Source organism: Ursus maritimus, unplaced genomic scaffold (genome assembly GCF_017311325.1).
Source record: "Ursus maritimus isolate PB19 unplaced genomic scaffold, ASM1731132v1 scaffold_1, whole genome shotgun sequence".
NCBI lineage: Eukaryota > Metazoa > Chordata > Mammalia > Carnivora > Ursidae > Ursus > Ursus maritimus.
In genome coordinates, this window is record NW_024423343.1 from 7,097,517 (window position 1) to 7,120,178 (window position 22,662).

Consider the following 22,662-nt stretch of genomic DNA (forward strand, 5'->3'; position numbering starts at 1 on the left):
GACCCCCTGAGTCAGAACCCGCATTTAGCCAGATCCCCGGCAGCACTGGTGTAGACTCCCGGTGGGTGGAGGCTGGGGGAACCAATCACTCCGGTTACCCAGGAAGCGAGACACAGAGATGTCCCGGTCGGCTCGGACGGAATGACCCCATGAGCACGGGCCCCTCCCTGCTCACCCAGCGTGTTGGCGATGCCCGTCTTCACGTTGTCCGTGCAGATGTGACTGATGCGGTTCTCATGCTCCGGCTTGGCCAGCACCACGATTCGGATGTTCCAGAGGGTGTGGATGGCAATCTGGGGGGGGGGGGGGGGACAACACGGTCACCCTCGGCCAGGGCATGGTGCTTGACCACAGGGCAAGAGATCCCCCTCCCCAGCCCCGACCCCCAAGGTGGGGGACCCTATCGGTAATCCCTGAACTTCAGGAGAGCTTCTAAGGATGCCCCGCAGATGAAGCGAAGTATCTTAAAGATGAAAGCCAGGACTGGCAAGATTTCAGTGACATAAGGATGACCTACAAGCAGGGGCAGGGACGAGGGAGGCTCCAGTGATTTTTAGCAATGCCCATGGACCCCACCAATTTCAGAATGGAGGCGCTCCTCTCTGGCCCTGGAAGGCAGCGGTGGTGGTGAGGAATGACCACGGAGCACCAGGCATCTTGGGACGTTGAGAGCTCACAGGCTGAACCCCCCCCTTGCGTCTGAGATGCTCCTGGACAGCCTTACAAAGCCCACTGCCCTGGAGTCCTCCCCAGTGCCCTGGCCAGCTGCTCACTGTCTTAAAAGTCATGCTGGTGATTTCCTGCAGGGAGTGTTTGAGGATCTCCAGCCACTCCTTCTCTCCCAGGGGGTCCTCCTGGGTGCCGATTACGTAGATGTCATGGGGGATGTAATCAGCCGAGTCATCCCGCGTCTTTCCCTGCCCCTTGGAGAGAAACCAGGACGTGATCTTCTTGGGAGGGGGGGCGTTACCTTCAACAGCAAAACCCAACACCAAGTGAGTCAAAAGTACATCAGGAGAATTCAAAACACAGGTGGGGGAAGTGCGCGGGGCAAGAGGGTCACCCAGTCACTGAAAACCATTCAGGCCGCCCCATGACATGCCATAGACGGCGAATTAGGTGCTACTATCCCCAGGATGTCAGGTAGGGTCAGAGCACAGCTAAGTTTCTCTGTAAAGAGAACATGACGTTTCAGAGAATAGAAATACTGAAGATTCCGTTCAGTGACCTGAACTAGTAGCACGAGACGTCAAACACCGTCCTAGCCTTTGGGGCTGACTGAGGAACAAAGACAGTCCTTGAGGAGTTTACGCCCTGTTGGCAAGGATGGCCCAGCAGGCTGACGGGTCTGGGAGACAACGGGGACTTTCTTGCAAAACAGAGAGATATCAGCCGCAAACTGAGCGCTGAAGAGACAGGAAGAGTGTGGAGACCTCCTTCATTCTCATTTCGAAAAATGAGTCAAAGCAGCTTAATAAAGATGTGATGAAGGATTTATTTCTCCTGGAAACACCCCTTCAAGGTTGAGTAAACTTTTCCCCCAGAGAGATAACCTTCTTGGCCAAGAACCCAAGTAACTTGACAGCAGCTGCTCTGCTCCTCACTATGGTTCACAGTGGAGCATAAGCCCTGGGGGTTGGTGGTTTCTGCTTGGGGAGACCTCCCCCCTCACCCAGCCAGTTCCTTTCACACTGTCTTCTGTGTGAAGGGCGCCCCCCCCCCGAGGGTGGACTTCACTATGTCCAGCCAAATCTAAGACCTCTGTTCTCACAGCAGGAAAAACAGGGGCAGTGTACCCCCATGCATGAACCCCTCAGAGTGAGAGTTGATGAAATCAAGTGGCCAGTAAGAAACACAAGAGAGGACAGAAGAGGACATGGGACCCCAAGCATGGGCCAGAGTTCAACTTCAGTGCTGCTGTGGCCCCTGCAATATTGGGGCATGAATGCCTGGGGAAGGCTGGCGGCTTGTGGCCTTGGGCTCAGGAGCTCTCCTGACTTCCCCCCGGGAAGGCTGGCCCACTGTCCACTCAGCCCACAGGCCAGGAGTAGGAAATAATGTTCTCATTTCCAGATCACCCCTGCCCCTCCTGGAAGGGCTGCTGCTCAGCCCCTTCCTCACTGCTGGGTGCCCATCTGCTGTGTCGGAGGGCGGGTGAGCCCGACTTTGCTCTGGACAATGTGGGGTTGGAGGGACACCCAGTTAAATTCAGGTTTCGAACAACAGAGAACTGTTAGAAAAGGTATGCCCCATGTAGTATCTGTTCAACTAAAATTCAAAGGAACCAGACATCCTTTGTCTACTTTTTTTTCCCTAACTGAATACTTCCATGAAGTAATTATTTAGTATGATTTATATTTAGTGTGATATATCTAGTATATAAATATATATCAGTATGTAAGTATACGCTACATGGTACAGTATATATTTGGTGTATATTTAGTACTTATTTCTAGCTGAACAGTTACACTATTTGGTACAATATTCAGCACAATATATATTAATATAAATACGGCTTAGTATACAAATACATGTAGTATATATTTAGCATAATCATTTCTAGCTAGATACCAATACTAAAAAAACTTTGCTGTTTACATGAAATTCAAGTGTAATTGGGCATCATCTGTCTCTCTCTCAATAAATCTGGCAACCCTACCCAGGGAGGGAGTTCTTTCTTCCAGGCCTGAGGCCCCTTGGAGAGCTGCCTAAGGCTGGCAGGTGTCCAAGGCCTCTTCACCTATATATCCAGACTGTACCTACCACTTTCCAGTTTAGACATACAAAGTAACCCAGCCCAGCTGCTACCGGGGTACGAGAATCCCAGAGCTCATTTCTCTTATCCACTGTCTCAACTAAAGTATAGAATTCCCTAGAAAGGAGGCTGTGCAGATAGGCTGGGGGGTGAGGGGGGTGGGAGGAAGACAGATGCCCCCCCCACCCATTTGCAGATGTCTGAGGCAGCAAAGCAGAACCCAAGGGGAGGTGGTGGGAGGGAGTGGGGGAGGGGCACACATGGACCTACCCATGTTCCAGGTGCCGATGAAGATGGTGATCATGTCCGGCTCTGGCTGCTCCGAGTGCTTGTTCTTCATCTGCTGGAGAAGCTGGCAGAAGCCTTCTCTCTTCTAGGGATTGAAGCGCAGACAGACTCAGAAAGGCCTCTGCCTCCCTGCACATTACACTTTCAAAGGGCTTGGTCAGCTTCAAGAAAACTGAGAGCAGCGCAAATCAGTACGAACTTGCAGGAGAGCAATCTGGAAAGAGGGTCCGAAGTCTTAAGGAGGTGGGGCTTCTCTTTGGCCCTGCCACTGCTCTACAAGGATCTGACTCTAAGAATCACCAGGAACCGGACAAAGACCCAACTGTATCACAGGGACAATACAGAAAAAACTAGAAACAACCTTAATGTTCCATCCTAGGAAGCAAGTGAATAATTGTATTATGGGCCATCCACATGCCAACATACTGTAGGGTTCACAAGTTTTGGTGCAGAAATGCTTTTCTCAACAAGGATAGATGTTCAAGCTATATTAGGTGCAAAAAGCCAGTTGACAAAATAGTATAAATAGCATTGCTGCATTTTTATTAAAAACACAAACAAGGGGCGCCTGGGTGGCTCAGTCGGTTAAGCACCTGACTTCGGCTCAGGCCGTGATCTCAGTTGGGGTCCTGGGATCGAGCCCTGCATCGGGCTCCCTGCTTAGCGGGGAGTCTGCTTCTTTCTCTCCCTCTGCCCCCCCCACTCATGCTCTTTGTCTCTCTCTCTCAAATAAATTAAATCTTTAAACGAAACAAAAAAAACACACAAAAACCATCCTGAAAGAGAGTCCAAAGTCTACTAGTGGCATACGGGTGTTTCCATTTTAAACTTTTTGCTTATTCATCTGACTTTGGCTCAGGTCATGACCTTGGGGTCCTGGGACTGAGCCCCACATCGGGCTCCCTGCTTGGCATGGAGTCTGCTGCTCCCTCTGCCTCTCCCCGACTCATGCTCTCTCTCTCTCTCAAATAAAGTCTTAAAAAAAAACACCAACTTTTTGCTTATTTGCGTTTGCGTTTGTTAACTTTTTCACCAATGAAAACAGATGACTTATTTCATGAAAGAAAATTTAGATCAAAGAAACCAAAAAGAGAATCCATGAAGGCTGTCAGAGTCTCCCTAATAGTCTTCACTGAGTTGTCCCAGGTACCTGGGCAGACAGGGGGCATGAAGCAGAACAGCCCTGTCCAAGCTGACGGCCAAGGGCAGGCTGACCGTATAGGCACACACACAAATTTTAGGTTGTACCATATGAAATTACCAATGTTTAGCTGTTTCATACCTACAGAGATGGCAATTTCATATGATTCAACCTAAAAATTGCAAATCTCAGTTAATCAATCCCCTCTGAAGAAACCTGCTCACAAAGATGTTAGGATGACTGTCGTTGCAGAAACCTGCCTTTAGTTCGGGATGCCTCAAAATGTGCTGCCTCAGTTTACTGCTGTGTCTCAATCCTTCTCAGCTTGCAACAATGGGCAGAATTGGTTTCTGGATTTATGTCCATGCACCCAGAATGATGTCCAGCCAGACGTTCCTTCTCCCCACCTCCCCTACCACCTGTCTGGCCCCTGCATCTTTGTTTCTCCCAGCCCCTTCTCTGTCATCCCTCTGAGTTCTTCCCACCCTCTCTTCCCACCCTCTCAGCCAGTTCTGGGCAACCCCCCCCCCACCACCACATCATCCACGGGGCAGGTGAAAGAAGGAAGGTTCTGGCACTTGGTGGGGGCTGTCCCTGTAAACCTGAGCTGGGATCCCTTGTCCCTCAGCCTTGCTATGGTGCTAAGGCCTGGTCAGCCAACACCTGATGTGATGAGAGCCCTTTGTGTCCTATCTTGTATGAGCCATATACAGAAGGATAAAGAGTAAGGCCAAGATGGAGGGTCTCAGGCCCTGGTTGGCATGTCAGAGGGGAGTGATCAGATCACAGAGAACCCTGCTCTGGCTATACAGAGGCCCAGGGTAATGCCCAAAGACCCTGAGTACTTCTATCGGCCCACACTACCTCCTGCTCCAGGAGCCAGTCCTCACGGGGCATCTCGCTCCTGCAGAGTGGGGCAAAATGTAGCCATGGGAGGAGTGCTGGTTGGGATTTAGATTTAAATCTAAGGTGCCCCAGAGGGCTTCTGAGTCCAGCCCAGAGAAGCTAAAAAGTCTCCCAGTGGGGACCAGGGCTGGATGAGACACAAGTGATAAAGGATGGACCCTTTCGGGGACAGGCAATGTGGCAGAGCGGGGAGGCTGGACCTGCAGCTGTTCAAATCCCCACTGACCTGGAACGTGTCCCCTAATTTCCCTGGGACTGGTTTTCCCAGATGGGAAATGGATGGTGAGAACTGAGCGAGCTAACGGTACAAATTTCCAGGCACAAGCAAGCCTCCAAAGACATGTGTCCCTCGCTCCCCTCCTGACCCATCTAAGTAGTTTTCCTCACTTACCTTGGAATCAGCAAAAACATATTCCTTCCTCAGCGTCTTCTCCTTCTCGGTTTCTACCAAAATCACCAACTTGTTCAGAAACTTCTGAGACTTAATGAGCTGTAGGACTTAAGAGCAATGAAAGTTTATTTATGCATTCATCCACTTATCACCCAATATGTAGAGTCTATGCTATATTCTGGCACCTGATTATCAACAATCCTGACTTCCCATCCCCAGGTGGGTACCCAATTTGTGCCTAGTCTCCCAGATCACTTTGCTCCTGGCTGTATTCCCGGAGAGGGGCTCATGCTTGGGAAGGTTGGTACCTGGAACAAGCAAGAGGTGGCCTGGCCAGAGCAGAGACAGTGTGAACTGTCACCTTTTCATCTTCTTCCCTCTGCCCCTTGCTTTCCCTCCCCCCCCACCTCCATTCCTTCCTTTCTCTTCCTTCCCTCTTTTGCTTTGCTTTTAATTCATATCTAAATCAAAATTGTTTACTTCTATCAATAATCAAGACTCAAACCGCTCTACAAGATTTTTTACAAATAGTATCCCCCCAACTCCACCTCTCTCCAGCATCCTTCCACCTACAGGCAATTACGTTTAACTCCTTTAATGGATTCTTTGGGAATTTTACTGTGTCTCTAAATAACATGCTTCTATTACTTCTTCCTGGTGTTTCAGTTTTAGATATTTCCTATTACATACTGACTTCCCACTACAGAAGGTGGAGGTTTACACTCTTTCACACATGTACACCTGTCTCCCCTCTCACCACTCCTCTTCCCCTACCAATGGATTATTTCTTTCCCCCATCATCTTCCAGTAATATTATCATTTTGGTCAGTTAAGTATTCAGTGTGTTATGACCATGGAAACGCTACTGATAGATAAGCCTCAATTGCTTCCCTTTTCCCACACAACTTTTTGGTTTTTCCTGGAGTTAATAATTGCCATGCGTTTTCATTGGTCCTAACTCTTTTCTGTGTAATCAAGCACTTTCATCAGTTTTACCATCCTGAGGAAGCCTCTCCCAGAGCCTCTGGGCCCTCTTTTCTCTGGACTGGTGACCTCTAGGTCTCATGCACAGCCAGTACCCTAGGGCCTTCCCACTCCATCATTCAGGAATTAATTCACCTCTCTCTCATATTTGATCAAATTTCTCAGACATCATGTCTTCCTCTTTCTTGTTTTGTGCCCAAATTTTAGTAGAGCAACATCCCTAGTACTTTTCTAAGAAAGGGGAATGGATAACAGATTTTGAAGGCCTTGAATGCCTGAAAACCCTACCCTCACACTTCACTGACAGTTCAGAATAATTTTCCTGATGCTCCATCATCTCTAGTTTTTGGCACTGCTGCTGAGAAACCCAATGTCATTTTGATCTACCTGCCTGCAGTAGAGTTAACCTGGGAAGCCTGACTGTCATCCTTGGAAAAGATGCTTGCAAGGTGGCCGTTGGTTGGCATCTGGGAACTTGGATTTGGGGAGGGTCCCAGCATCTCCTGAACTTCTAAGAGCAGCTCGATATTCCTGAACTGTTTATACAGTCTGGTTTATGCTGAACACCTGCTTTCCTCCTGGAAGTCTGGAATTTGGGTATGTGCCAGGCAGAGGGTGCCTGTGTGACCAGTTCCCATTAAAAACACTGGGCGCTGACTAATGAGCTTCCCTGGTAGCCAACATTTTACATGTGTTGTCACAACTCATTGGGGGAGCAATTAAGCATGGCCTGTGGGACTATATTGGGAGAGGACTCCTGGAAGCCTGTGCTTGATCTCCCCCATGGAATCCTCCCATGTGCCTTTTCCTTTTGCTGATTTTGCTTTGCATGATTTCACCGTCATAATTGTATGACTTTATGCCGAGTCCTGGGAGCTCTCCTTGGTGAATTGCTGAGACAGTCTTGGGGAGCCCTGACACAGTCTGTAACCTATTTTTGCTTTGAAGATTTTAGGATCTTTTCTTTGACATCAGTGTTGTAAGACTTTCCAGTGCTGCGTGTGCCTCAGGGTGGAACAATTTTCCTCTGTTGTGCTGGGCACTTTGTGGGCCATTTTCAATTTAGAAACTGGTGGGGTTTGGTTCTGAGAGTTTCTCTCATTGTTTCCATTTTCTCTTACTGCCTTATTTTGGTATTGGGTCAGTCTTAGACTGGTCTTCTCATTTTAAATTAATCTCTTCTCTCCTATTTTCCCTCCCTTTATCCTTTTGTTCTACCATCTGCGAACCTTCCTCAACTTTATCTTGTCACCCTTCGATTGTTTTTATTTTTAAAAATTTCTGCTGTAATGTTTTAATTTCCCCTACCGTATCTTCTTCTTCCCCTTTCTTCCTTCCTCCTTCATTTTTATTTTGTTCTCTGAATGTTCCTTTTAAAATAGCATTCTGTTCTTGTTTCATGATTCAATTTCTTTTAACTTTCACAAATTGCTTCCCTCCAAATTTTTTGTCTTTTTGTTTCTTTTTTGCCTTGAGTCTCACTGCCATCCCAGGCTTCCCTTCAATGTCTGGTGATCCTTGGCTATGTGTTCCAACAGTGACCATGGGGGTCTGTCAAGCAAGGCTTCTGCAATGGGTGGTCTCATGGGCCAACTCACAGGGAAACCCATGAGCTGATTTTTGCCCCTGGGCTGATCACGTGCTCCAGACTTTTCCAACCTCCTGCCTGCAGGGTGTGGGCCTGGCTGGCAGCATCCTGGCCAGGCAGTGATGAAGGCTGTGGTTATCAACATTCAGAAGTAACTGTTATTTAGTCCTGTTTCCAGTGGGTTCCTCTGTCCTTACCAGGCCTGATGTTCCCCGAGCCCCTTACCTTCTCCAGAAAACTAACATCCTTGTGTCTATTGAGTGAGGGGAAGCAGAGGGCAGGATGTGAGGAGTAAGAAAGATCTGGTGGGTCTCTTTTAAAACAGATTTTCATCCAATCCTGATGTTTATAACCTCACCTTCACCACTTCTCGGGGCCCCTGACAGTATCAATTCCTGTACCCTTTGTGGGTTCTGTGGTATGAGTCAGGTGTCTCAATTTTTCCTACTACATGCTTAAAATTGAGCCTTTTTGGTTCCTTTAAGTTGGTTATCATTATCCATCTGCTTTTCAGCACTTAGAATTGTGGTGCATCTCACTCTCTTTGTTCCTGTTGAGTTTTGCTTTTAGGAAGGGAACTGACAAGTGTGTATCTTCAACCGCCATCTTGACTGGAAATCTTACCCAAGGGAAATCGTGGATGTCCTGTGTGCTCAGAAATCCCATCGCCCTTGTCAGCAGCAGTAAATAGTCCACGGTGTGATTCCTACTGCTGCCAACTGGGATGCCCTGAGACTTTCCCTAATCTGCTACTATGAGGCCATGTCTCCTTCCTTCTGAACTTCTGGCTTTAACTTGACACCCATTTGCAGGACTGTGAGGCTGCTTCCAAGGTGTGACATCTTGCTTGATCAGGATTAGCATTCTACCAGGACTAGTAAGAGGCCCACTTGTCCCCACATGCAGTTAAATAAAACTAGAAGCTCTCTGTGGTTCTTTTCCTTGCAACTCTCCATCTCACCCATGAGGGAGTACGAGCAGTTCGACTTTCAAAACATTCCCAATGTCCATCTTTCCCCATCTCAAGCCACCACCATCTCTTGCCTGGTGACTGCCAAGGCTTCCTAATTGGTCTGTCTCCCCACTCCCTGCCATAGTTTATTCTCAGCACAGCAGCCAGAGTTCATTTTAAAGTGGGATCATACCACTCCCTTGCTTAAAATCTCCTAACCGTGGCTCACTCCACTTAGAACATACTCTGGGCTCACCAAGCCGAGGACAGGTGCCCAATTTCTGCACCATCCGTGCTCCAGCCACTCCAGGCTCGCTCACATGACAAGCCCCCTCCCATCTCGGAGCCTCTGTGCAAGGGTTTTTCTATGTTTTCTGCGTGGCCAGCATCTTCCTGACACGCAGGTGCCAGCTCAAATGGCCGTCCTCCATTATTTTCATAACAGCCTATTTACATTCCCAGCCTAGAGCTTATCACTCCCTGACACTTTCCTGGTTCACCTATTTGTGTACTTGGTTATTTTCTCCTTGACTCTTACTTGCAGGGAACCTCCCCGAGAGCCAGGACCCCTGCTGGCTTGTCCACCTTTGCATCCCAGGGCCTGGCACATCATAACTGCTCAGTGAATGAATACATTATGACTTCCTCCTACAGCAACTGGCTTTTCCTATGCATAGAAGACCTCACTGCCAAAACCATTCAAGAACACGGGGCCTGGAGCAGGGCAAGGAACTCCCAACACCTGCAATCAAAGATTTCCTCCAGATGATCAGCACTTGACAATAACCATGATTGGACACTGATCGTGCCAGGATGGCATAAGCCTTATGCCACCAGCGCTCGCGAGGACCCTGTAGGAATCCGTTTGATGGAGGCTTCGAGTAGGTAAGTCCCTAATTTAAGGTCACACCATGATCAAGCTGTGCAGTGAGGATGTGAAATCAGTAAGGGATCCGGTTTACCCAGAGCCCCTCACCACTGAGGCACACTGCCTCCAGTGCTGGTGATAAAGCGGGCACCTAAACACGCGGCCACGTGAACTGTGTTACTGCACTGGCCTTGAATTCCTTTGTTCATTCATTCATTCATTCATTCATTCATTCACGGATTCGCTTGGCATGTGTTGACTGATCACTTACTCTGTCCAACTGCTGTTCTGGACTCTGGGGATTTATTAGCAGTGAACAAAAACACCTCTTCCTGACCTCTATGGAGGCCACATTTTTTTGGTGGAAGGAGCTGGGGAATTATGAGCAACACTGCAAGCACCTTCGTCAATCGGCAATCCCTGAGTATGCACCTGCTGAATACCAGGTCCTGTGCTGGGCCTGCAGATCGCAGAGTGTGTAAGATCAAGACCCGGCCCTTGTGGGGGAGCAGACTCGTGAACAAGTAACTGTGTCCTGATGTGACAGAGGCCATGGCAGAGGGTGAGCTGGGCTCCACAGCCTGGAGGGAGGACAGGAAGCAGGTGGGTGTGGCCCACAGAGAGCCCGGGCTGGCGGGCTCTGGGCATCCACACTTCTCTTTTTAAGGGCTTGTGAACCCCCGCTGTAACAGTGTATCTCGACTCAAGGTGGGGGTCCCTCAAGGCGCCTCTTCTCCAGCTTGGCTCTTTCACCCATCCCTGATCTGACAGCAACTTTCACACCACCCAAAATTCCACAGAGGAGTATACTCACCCCTCAACATGGTCAACCCGTCAGTGCTGTCCATTCCATAGAACATTTCTAGCTTTTACTTGGCATTCAGGGCCCTGTCCACATCTGGGGCCTCATGCCCCTCTGCTCCTCTCTTTAGGGCCACAAGGGACATGGGATTTCCCTAACACTTTGCCCCAGCACAGGCCATTCTCAGTCCTAGGGCCCTCCCCTACCTTATGCTTGATGAACTCCTATCCATCCTTCAAAGCCCTAGACAGAGCCATCTGTGGTGTGAAGCCTCCCTGCACACCCCACAACAGAGCTAATCCATCCTCCTTCAGGGCCACCCTCTCATCTGACACACATTCTAATACATGCTCACAGGTCAGCTCTCCCTTCTACACTGCTACCTCTCTGGAGGGCTCTAACGTAGGCTTGGTCCACGGAAAATACTGCAAAGAAGATATGTCCGTTGAATTAAACTGATAGGGAGGGATTTCTTTCAGTCCAGAAACCTTGAGTTTTTTAGAGCAGTCAGGCACTCTGACACACTCTCCCCTCAACCTCGGCTTTGGTTTTCCTCTTAAGTTGGATCCACCCCTTTCAGCTGTAACTCGTTCTCTGTGACAGGGGAGAGGAAAACACGGCGCTAAGTGGAACACTTTCAACACAGCCCAATTCTGCTCAAACCTTCATACATTCATGTCTCCGGCCCGACTTGGCAGTAGACAGAGCAGCCCTGTCTCAACACTGTGACCTCAACTCTTCGTGAATAGGACACTTGTCACACTCCAGTGTCTGGGGACTTCATTTCCTGGTCTCTCCTCACTGCTCTGTGCTGCCTTACCTTGGAAGGATAATCACAATGACAATGGTGTTTTACTGGTCACCAACTACCTCCTGTGATGTTAATCTATTTAAGACTCATGGCAGCTCTGACAAGAGTACACTGAGGATCAGAGACAGGGCTCTAGACCAGGGTCACAAGTGGCCACACTGGGATACGAGGCTGAGCTATTATCACTTCCCCGTGCTATCTACACTCGTCCCCTCACTGTACCCCACTTCCTGCATGGGGCTGGTCCCCAGACTCCTACTCCACCTGCTGCCCTGAGAGCATCCCTCGGACTCTGGTGCCACTGCCCAGATGGGGCTTGGCTGCAGGAGGCTACAGGAGGGGGCAGGCCCATGTGGGGTAGACTTCCCAGATCAGCCTCTGCCTGGCACTTTGCCAAAGGCCAGAGCTGCTGCTGGGCACAGAGGAGGTGCTCCCATATGCATAGCTCATCTACTTCTCATGACAAGCCTAGGAGAAACCCATTATTATTATTATTATTATTCCCATTTCATAGATGAGGAAAATGAGGCAGAGAGCTTAAGTAACCAGGCCAACATGATCCTGCGAGTGAGTGGCAGGGCCTACATGTGAACTCGGCCAGGCCAGCCCCAGGGTCTACCTGCACGCTTATCCCTGTCCCGCTGCGCCCAGCACAGCTGCTGCTGAATATATCATCTCCCTTCCCGCCGCTGGAGCGTAGGGACCGTAGTGGACATTATTTGTAGGGCTTGGCTGCCAACCCAGTATCTGCCATCTGAACTGACAGCTCAGGTGAGTGTTCTCAACGGGGCAAGGCTGCGGCACGTGCCGTGCGCCCTAGAGACCCACGCGAGACAAGCTGCGAGGTGCTGCCACCTGCCATCTCTGCTGGTGCCTACTCTGAGGCCCAGAGCAGTGAAGCCACGTGTCCAGGATCACACAGCCGCCAAGTGGCAGGGCTGGGATATGAATTAGACGGCTCAGTGGCAGAATCCACATACTTGAGCGCCATGCTAAACCGGCTGTCAGTCCATGCTATGCTCAGGACAGATGCTACCTGACGGGGTCGGCAGTCCGTCTGTGCAGGGCTCTGTCCGGGGACTGAGGTGGCTCCTAGCGGGGCAGCGCATACGCACAGAGAACTGCCCCCCAGGGCCCTGCGTTTAAGCTCACTTCCCCAGGCTTTGGTGGAAGGAGGCGGAACGTACAGGGAAGGCCTCGTGAAGGAGGGGCATGGGAGGTGTGCCTGGGAGCTGGCTCGGGCCCCGCAGGCAGGGTGAGGGGCGGGGGTGAGATCCTAGCAGGGGTGGATGTGCCTGTGACTTCTCGTCCAGCTGTTCTGCTACGGGCCGGCCAGGACAAATGGTACCAACACCATGAGAGCACCAGGGGTGAGGGGGGTCTTACTTTTATTGTGGGTGTAGAACTTGTCCTCAGAACCGTCCTTGGACTTCTTAATGATCAGTTTCCCAGCCTCAACATCGACTTTGAGCTGCAGTTTCTGAGGAATCCCCAGAGACTCTGACTTCACCTGTGAGGAGGAGAGGGGGGAGGGGAGAGGTGGTCACCGTCCGTCTACGTGGGCTCGGGGGGCCAGCCCGGGAGCCCCTTGTCTGTGCGGCTGGGCAGCCCCAGGCCAGTCCAGCTCCCGTATCCCAGGTGGTGCCATCAGGCTTCAACCTCCGAGCTTCCCTCACCCCAGAGCCCCAAGTCCACATTTCCACGGGCAGCCCCCGAGAACCGCTAAAATGTGGGAAAGACACGGCTGTGCCTCGTGCACCCATCAGCTGTTCTGCCAACAGGTGTGGTGGAGGAACAGGTGAACTACCGGAGAATGATTCATTCACGCCTTAATCTGACAACACTCGTTAATCTGATGTGCCACCTACTCCCAGAAAGGATGTTAATAACAGATTTTGGCTCCTGGGCCTTGTTACCACTAACAGCTGAATGTTTACTGGTAATAATTAGGAAAAAGACAATTGCTTAGGCACGCTCCGAAGCTGGAGATATAAATGCGCAATTATCATCAGGGTCAGAAAGGCCTTGGGTGGGGGGCATCTCGTCCTGCGCTTGTGAATGTAGGACCAGGGCTCGGCCGGCTGCACCAGGATCTCTGTGGATCATTAAGAAAAACAAATTTCTGGGCCTGAGCTTGGAGGTTCTCACTCGCTCTCGGGGAAATCATGGGGATTCTATTTTTCCTGCTTGGGAGTCCCCTGAGACACTACTTTGCAGCCAGCTTCTGGGGCGGGGGGATGCGGGGCCCCCCTTACTGCGCCCATTTGGAGAAGACACAGTGTAGAGCATCTTGGGCTGAGAAGCTCTTCTCTGGGGAGCCTCCCCGAAGGACGTTCCGCAGACCTGTCTGGGTGCCCATTCTAATGGTACCATCTCCACAGGTGGCTCTGCCAACCACCACGCTCAGTGATGGGCTCCTTCCCTTGTAGAGCTGAGCCAAAATCTGTCCTTCCACAGGGACCACAATGGCCCCCAGCCCCCAACTGCGGAACATAAGGGCACACCCACTCACCTCGAAGGTGACTGGAGGGATGAGGGAACGCCGGTGGGGAGACTCGGTGCCTTCATGCAGCAGGGCCTTGACCTGTGGGTGTAATCGCACAAGGCCCTTTAGGCAGGGAGGTGCAGGGAAGGCAGCCTCCTCTGGGGACAGGGTCAAAGGGAGCCTAGAGCCTGCACACTTGGGCATTCTCTAAGCAAACAGAGGACCAAAGAGAAGCCAAGAGAAGCTGCAGGATCCCCCAGTACCTTATCTTCGATGGAAGACAGTACACTTGTCAGCTGGCTGAGCTTGGCCACCATGTTGATTGGATTGGCCTCCCCAGGCACCTGGGGAAAAGGGCAAGTAAGGACAGCAGTCAGAGTGTCAGCCATGGAGAGGCATTCCTCTGGGCCCTTTCCATACTCGGTCTCATTTCACCTGCTCAGTACTATGATTATTCCCCTTTGCAGACAAGAAAATCGGAGCTATCTGTAGTCACCTCAGGATTATCGTAGCCAAAAAATAAACCTTCATTTCATCTCCCCTCTTAAACCTGTTTCTCCAATTGCTTCGCACCTCATCCACTCAGGTGCTTAAACAAAATTCTAGGGTTGGCCTTGACTATGACCTTGGCTCCCCCTACCTCTACTCCTGCACTGCCCCTCCTCTACTTCCAAAGTATAGACATCTCATTGCTGGAAACTCACCATTAGGAGAAAATGATCCAGACTCCTTACGCTGCCCTCTAAGACTCTGTATAAGGACCCCCCTCATCCCTAGCCATCCTCACCTCTGCCCAGCCCGTGGCCTTGAGCTATACTCCCTGAGGAATTTCCAGAGATGTGGAGGTCACCTGGGTAGACCACGCTAGCTAAAGTAGCCACCAGGGCATCTCTATCAAACCATCCTGTTTTGGGCCACCTGGGTGGCTCAGCTGGTTAAGTGCCTGCCTTCGGCTTGAGTCGTGGTCCCGGGGTCTAGGGATCGAGCCCTGCATCAGCCTCTCTGCTTGGATGGGAGCCTGCTTCTCCCTCTCCCTCTGCCACTCCCCCTGCTTGTGATCTCTTTCTCTCTGTCAAATAAATAAATAAAATCTTAAAAAAAAATCCTGCTTTGTTTCTTATCAATCACCTTGGTCATGTCTTTGTTCATTGTGTTGTCCCTGCTAGAACGTGAGCTCTGTGAGAACTGGGACCATGAGGACAGTGTTCAGTGCTGTGACCTGGATGCTTAGAATAGCACCTGGCCAAGAAGGTGCTCAGTCAAGTTCAGCCCATACAGGAGGCCCAGATAGCTGAAGTTACTTGCCTGAAGTCACACAGCTAGTGAATGGCAGAGCAGGACTTGAATCCATGACCATCATCGTGGTCATCTGTGACCAAAGCCACAATAAGCAAGTCCTACCCAGTCCACAGTCTCAAGTGTTCATTCCCAAAACCAATATTTGCAAAGCATCTACTCCGTGCCAGATGTGTGGTCACACATGTGGAATTCATGATACCATCCCTGCCTTTCAGAAGTTGGATGATAAAATCAGACACGCATATGGAATGGAATGAGGGTTATCACCAACCAGGTGAAGTCCCTTTACCCCACCCCTTGCTTAGTAAGTCAGCCAGGCTACACTTGCTTTTGACCTCAAATTTCCGCCCCCTCCCCCGCTACTTGAATGTACTACCTGCACCGGCACCAACAAGCCACCGTGACCACCCCCAACCACCACCCATCACCCCCTCCTGCAACCGTCCTAGCTTCGTCAACACTTCAGACACATCATATTTGTCAACACTTTCTCTCACTATTTTGGTTTTGCCCAGCTCCTGAACAAAGCTCCCAATCAGCCTGTGCTTATCACTGATGAGGGGAAAGCCTCAAGGTATGGAAGGAACGAGATACCAGAAATGGAATGGAGGGAGACTCAGGTAGGGGTGGAGCAGACCAGCTGGTCAGTGGTGGGGCAATTCAGGATCCCTTGGCTTTGGGTGGTCTTTCTCATAAAGAATTGAAAAGATCCCAGATCCAACCTCTTCTTTTCCCTCTCAGACACTTGGAATTAATGACCTGCTTGGTACCTGGGGCAGTCACCTTGCAGTTTGAGGCTGGCATCTTGCCCTCTCCTTTGAGTTTGTGTCTTATGAGGCAGGTTTGGCAAAAACTTACCAGGTGTAAAGGAAGTTATTGACAAACAGGGAGTTTGTTCTTGGAACAAAAGGTATTAGCACAATGCCGGAGCTTTGCGTGCACTGCTGCCTCCAGCAGGCAGAACACAGAGGAGATCGGGATGAGTTCTGTGATGTGATGCCAAGCATGTTTTAAATGCAGCCTTTCATCTAATCCTCGCATGAACAGATTCTTCTAACCCTTGTTTTGCGGAGGGGAAACTGAGTCAGAGTGGTGCGTCAACGTGTCCAAGGTCACACAGCTAGTGTAGACCTGAGACTTGAATGTAGGTCTAACTGCGGGGTTCTCAGCTGATGGCGATTTTGCCTGCCAAAGGGCATTTGACAAAGTCTGGAGACATCTGGGGTTGTCACAAGTGGGGGGACGCTCGTGGCATCTAGGCAGTAGAAATAAGGAGGTGTTAACATCCTACAATGCACAGGACAGTCCCCCACAACCAAGAATAATCTGGCCCCAAATGTCACTCACATCAAGGCTGAGGACACGATTCACAGCTTAGCCTAGAAGTGAGCAAACTGGCCTGAGTGACACCTGTGAGTTCCCATGAACTGGCCCAGTTATTTTACTTTGCTTTTTAGTTGCCCTTTTAAAGGGAGGATGTGGGTTCCAAGGTTAACGACTCTCCTTTCTCACATGGGGCTGAGCCAGGTCTCTCCCAGCCCTCGAGGTCCACAGTCATTTTTGATAACCTTGCACTTTGCAGCTCCCATCAGTTCTCAGATAAATTCCACGCAGGGGCCCTGGGGTCCCCAGCCTGTGTTGCCGACCCAAGGGGCAGGGCCACATAACAGCAGAGTACGGCAGTCAATGTCTCACACAGGCCGGTTCACTTACTCCTTTGCAAACCCTGCAATGGTGGACACACTCTGCCCATTTCACAGATGAGGAAAACAAGGACCAGTGGGGGCGGGTCAGATACTGGGGTCAGCTGTTTCTGATCTTTCCTCTACCTCAGGCGGCCTGCCACCCCCTCCTCGATCTGTGAATTTCTGAAGGCATCAAGAACGACCTCTCTGCATTTTCTTTATGAGTCAGGGTCTCATAAGGGAGAATGGGAACGAGAACCCTTTCTCTCCAGCCATGTCTGATGCCACCCTCCTTCGGGTCCCTGCTCCGTCCTGTCACTGGTCACTGAAAGTAAACACCGGCTGGCAGGTGGGTTGGCTTAACTCTCTGGGGCCCTCGCCCTCTTCTGATCTATTTCAAAGATGTGGGTGTGTGGTCTTCTGTTCGAACTATTTAAATGTTAGTGTCTGGCAGAGCCCCTGATTTGCCTAGATTTGCTTTTACTTTCCCAGAAATTAACGTTTCATCGTTCACTTCAAGGAAAGCAAAATTACCTTTTTAATTTCTGGGTGAATTTTTAAGTTGTACAAATAGCACATAGATATTTTCTCAGTAGAAAACCCTCCAGCAAACAGTCTGGTTAAGCCTCAAGTCCCCCTTGGCCGCCCCTTCTCCCTTGTCCCATCCCCCCAGTGTTGTGACCAGAGTACCCTTTGGGTTTAAATCCTTCTGGTCTGATTTCCACACGTGTGTCATCGTTCAGAGATTGTTCTGCCATTTGCTTTTTTCCGCCCAGCAGTACCCCTTGGGGAATCTGTCCAGATCAGTGTGCCCGCCTTAGAACAGAATTCCGCAGCTTACTTTAACCAACTCAACCAGCTCTACGTCTGGGCGGTTTCCAGTGCTTTTTGTTTTTAGAGATAAAGCCACAATAAGCAATAAATGTGTCTGTCCCTAAGACAGCTGCCTACATAAGAACTGCTTGCTTGAAGGATGCGTGCACTTAGCAGTCACTGCAGGTGGACAAAGGGCCTTTCAGAAAACCCATTTTCCCCCACTGCCAGCAACAGAGCAGAGCGGTGAACCTATGTGAGTCCCTGACCCCAAAACCCAAGCCAAGCCCTAACTTTACCAACCAACTTTTTGCCCATCTGAAAGCCAAGAGATTTCCCCGCTATGAATGTCATTTTCCAGTTACTAATGAGGTAAGGTTGAGCTTCTTTTCAATATATATATATTTTTGCAATATACATATATATATATATGTCATTCCCATTCCTCTTCAGTAAGACAGCCTTTTTTATAACCTCTCCTCATTTTAAAACTTGGGTTGTTTTTCCTCATTTGGAGGAGGTTTTTTGTTGTTAACATATTACTCTTTTGTCCCTTATATCTGTTGCAAGTACTTTCCGTGGAGAAAAGATCACATTTTCGCATTGCTTTTTACTTTTGCTGGTGACACCTTTCAATACACAGACCTTTGCTTAGTGGATGACTCGGCCTTGGCGCCTACCAGACTGTGAGCCGGTGGGGCCGGTGGGCAGGGAGCACCTTTACCCTGTTCTTTTTGGGGCAAGAGGTAGGATCAAGCATTTAGGCACCTCACGTTCTTCTAGTAGTTTCCAGGGAGCAATGATTTAAAAAAAAAAAAGGCCCTGCCTTGCTTCCTATTCAGCACTAACTAGTTCTGCTGATGGTGCGGAATTTGAAACCCTTATTCCTTAAATCAGAATCAGGCAGCGGGGAAATGCCTTACTGGAGGAACAGAGTCCTGAGGCTCCCCCCCAACCCCATCCCATACTCTGGTGGTCTACCCAACTCAGGGCAGGAGTGGGTGGGGGACTCCCGCTACCTTATCCCCCACCCCTCACCCCCACCCCGGTTGATCAATCTCGCCTTTTCAACCCCAAAGCCTTTACCTGAGGCCGTGGACGGAGGCCAGGGGAGAGCTGCTGGTCAAACAACCTTTGCAGAGACTCCAGGGAGGGGAGGGTCCGGAGGACTTCGCTGGGAGCAGGGGACAAGGTGAAGGTCAAGGATTAGTGAGGACCCGGATGAGGCATCGCAGGCTTCAGCTGGAAGCACGGTCACACCCGAGCTGGCAAAGCAGAGGTCCTCCCCAGGAGGACAAGCCCGGGCAAAGATCCAGGCCTGCCAGTGCTGGCCCACCCCCCACCCCTCGAGACCCCCACTTCTTCCCGTCCCCCACCCCCGACCGAAGTGGAGTCGTGAGGCGTAGACCTGATTTGCCTCTGGTTAGCCAGACTCGTAGCCTGCAGATAATTAGAATCTAGAATCCCGAAACTACTTTGAAATCACTGAGTAAGCCACGGTTCCCAACCTTTAGTGTTTATAAGAATTGCAAACACACCGGAGTGTTAAAAATGCAAATTTCTGGGCCCCAACCAGATTTGGTCTGGAATCTGCATTTTAAATGCGTGCCCCAGGGGCTTCCTGTGCTGGCCCTCAGAGCATTCTGGTTCAAATCCCCTCCTTGCCGCTGAGGTGGACGCCTGGAGAGATTTTTCAATGTCTAATTCATCCACAACTCCTACCCCAGAGCTTTACCCATGCTTTGTTCCCTCCTGTCTTTCTCTATTGCTTGCACATTGTTGTAAGCACAGCGGCAGACAATTCTGAGTTCTTTTCATTTATTATTTCACCCAAAACTTCATGTCTTTACCTGTTTAACATTCTAATGGTTTCAAAACAGTCTATTGAGAAAATGCATTGCCAGATACTCGGGTTATTTTGAGATCCTGGTGATTACAAATAAAGGCTGCTCTGAGCAGATTGTTCCTATTACTTTCTTATTTCCAATGACAGTTTTATGATAAGCAGAGATTAGGGCTCCATCAATATTGCTGAGCCTTTGAGTGACGGTGCCCATCACGGCCTCAGGCACTGCTGGACCCTGCTCATTCGCGGTTTGTCTGCTTTCTGTCCACGATCTTTTCTTCTCTCTTTTTGTGGGGATAACATTGCATTTCAATATTGATACATCGATTGAATGTCTTTAATTTACTGTCATTAAATATTTTTCTGCATGGTTGCTTTCTACTGTATTTCTCTTTGTTGGAAACTGTTAGAATTTTTAGGCATCGGTATAAACTCTTCACACACTGCTTTCCTTTTTATTTAATCTAGATGTTGTAAGGATTTTTTTTTCCATTCTGTTACTGTCATCCTAGGCGGGTTGGATTTCATTGTAAAGCACCTTACCATTTTTTGTTGTTCTATTTTTCATTTTTTCCTTGGTAATTCTTTGCTTACGTTAGTTAAAAATTTATCATCAGTATTTACTGGGCAATTTTTTGCTCATTTTAAGTTGCTTTCTCACTTGCTTTTTTTAGAGTTATATATGGGTTTTTCTTGTTGATATTATACATTCTTAATTCCTCATCTAGAATTCTTTTTTAATACGTGGTGGAATTAAGTTCATCTTTCTCTGTATTGCTATTCGGTCTCACTCAACAGCACCTGCTCTTTTTTCCATCGTTCCCTTGGGCTAGTCCACTGCATGAGCTCTTCTTGAATATGGTCGAATCTGTTTCCAGGCTCCATAGCATTCATTTAACTAAAAATCCAGAGCTCCCAGCGTGCACCAGGCAATGTCATGATCTCAGATTTACAATGTCTCACAGTTTCTGGGGATGGTGTTGTAGCCTCCTGGCTTTGAAGGGGGTCACACGTGGCTCTCCTCTGGGGACCAAGGATGGGGTGGAGGGAGCTGACTTGCAGGGCAGGGGGAGTGTGGGGCAGACTGGGTTCTGGGTTTCCCCATCCCCTCCTCCAGAGCTCTAGCATCTGTTCATCCCCATTGTCAGAAAAGAATTCTGGTGGAAAAAAAAGAAATTCCTATTTGATGCTTTAACATCAAATAGGTCTCCCTCACCATTCTCCTTTTTCAAAATATGACCCTAAAAACACAAATACACATACACAAGCTGAATCCTTAGGGTTTTCTAAGAAGGATGCTAGCTTTCCTTGCATTTTTAAACTTTATAAAATTTTGAGAAACCTGACTGGCTCCCGGATGTGTCTGGACGTGTTGGTTAGGGTCAGAATGACCAATGACACATTGTGACTTCAGCTGGAAGGCTTAAGAAGGACTGGCTTTGTCATACAGAAAGGATTTGTCTGGGGACATAGAAAACATTGGCAGGGTCCACCAGCTCAAGGGAACCCAGGGGGCCAAGACTGAGAGGACTGCGGTCCTGGGGTAGGTCATACCACAGAGACAGCTCATTAGGGGCTCAGAGCCCCTGTCCAAGCCCTCCCAGAGGGAGCACCACCGCTGCCCTGTTCTCAGCAAGTTAGTTCATTTCCCCAAGATTCTCATTCAGTATTCAGCCAGCACAAGCCGCTTTGCCCAACCCAGAACTCCAGGCTCAGAAGGAATGCTCTGATGTGATGTTGTTTTCCTAACTTTTGCTTTCTCTATTCTTTGCTTCCATTTCTCTTCTTCCTTTGGCAAAAAATTCCCACACAGCATGAAATCGGGTTATAAAGGGCATCTATTTTCCTTTGTTAAAATGTTTAATGGAATGATTGTATTGTTTCCCTGTCAGCCGTAACTGGTTTTACATGGACACCTATTGCATTGGTAAGGGGGTACCCTTCTATCCTTTTTTTTTTTTTTTAAGGCTTTTTAAAAAATTAGAAATGACTTTTTTTGTGGGGTGCCTGGGTGGTTCAGTCAGTTGAGCATCTCGGTCCCGCCTCAGGTCATGATCTCAGGGTCCTGGGACTGAGCCCCAGTCGGGCTCTGCGCTCAGCAGGGAATCTGCTTGAGATTCTCTCTCTCCCTCTGCCCCTCCCTTCCTTCTCTAAAAAAAAAGACAGAAGGAAAGAAATGACTTTTTTTTAATCACACATCTGTTAGGACGCCTATGCAAATGATTCTTTCATCTTTTAATCTACTAAATTATGGTGTTTTCTTTGTGTTGACTCTTCTTTGAAGTGAGTTTTTAGATAAAGCCTCCGTTTTTCTTTCTTTCTTTTTTTTTTTAAAGTAGGCTCCACGCCCAGGGCGGAGCCCAACACGACCCTGAGATCAAGACGTGAGCTAAGATCCAGAGTCACCCACTTATGGGGCACCTGGGTGGCTCAGTGGGTTAACCGTCTGCCACTGGCTCTGGTCACGATCCTGGAGTCTTGGGATCGAGCTCCTTGCTCGGCAGGGATCCTGCTTCTCCCTCTCCCTCTGCCTCTCTCTTCCTCTGCCTGCTGCTCCCTTTGCTTGTGCTTTCTCTCTGTCAAATAAATAAGTAAAACCTTTAAAAAAAAAAAAAGAGTCAGACACTTAACTGAGCCAACCAGGTGCCCCAAGACTCCATTTTTCATATTACTAAATTATATTTACTAAAACATTGTTGAAATATTAAACATTGATATTAATAAATGAAACTGGATGCAGTTTTACTTCAGGCTATTATCTTGATTAGGTTTTTGTATTTGAATCCTATTTTTCTTGATGATTAAATTAGGTGATTTTTGTCATTCAGGAATAATTTCTAGATGACGGTCATTATTTGTTTCTTGAAACTTCAAAGGAGGGCACTCGTGGTAATTTTTTTATTGTATGGAAAACATCTGTTCCATTTAAGTGTAATTTGAAGATTTGTAGCCATATCATTTGTGCACTGTGTCTTTGATTTGCAAGTCTTTAATGCAGATGATTAAATCTCTTACTTTCTAATATTTAAAATTGTAGGGGTGCTTGCG

The 22,662-nt window shown here is 49.0% G+C and overlaps 1 protein-coding gene across 2 annotated transcripts in view; it reads right to left on the reverse strand.

Moving 5' to 3' along the window:
- Nucleotides 1–22,662, reverse strand: part of INPP5D (inositol polyphosphate-5-phosphatase D) — a 112,765-nt gene that overhangs the window by 31,126 nt on the left and 58,977 nt on the right. For both annotated transcript variants that reach the window (XM_040638913.1, XM_008690547.2), the window contains exons 6-13: nucleotides 18,855–18,942; nucleotides 14,235–14,315; nucleotides 13,999–14,070; nucleotides 12,873–12,996; nucleotides 5,482–5,588; nucleotides 3,026–3,128; nucleotides 774–970; nucleotides 176–293 (exon numbers count right to left, since the gene is read on the reverse strand). In XM_040638913.1, the coding sequence (XP_040494847.1) occupies nucleotides 176–293; nucleotides 774–970; nucleotides 3,026–3,128; nucleotides 5,482–5,588; nucleotides 12,873–12,996; nucleotides 13,999–14,070; nucleotides 14,235–14,315; nucleotides 18,855–18,942 (890 nt within the window). The remainder of the gene's footprint in view (nucleotides 1–175; nucleotides 294–773; nucleotides 971–3,025; nucleotides 3,129–5,481; nucleotides 5,589–12,872; nucleotides 12,997–13,998; nucleotides 14,071–14,234; nucleotides 14,316–18,854; nucleotides 18,943–22,662) is intronic.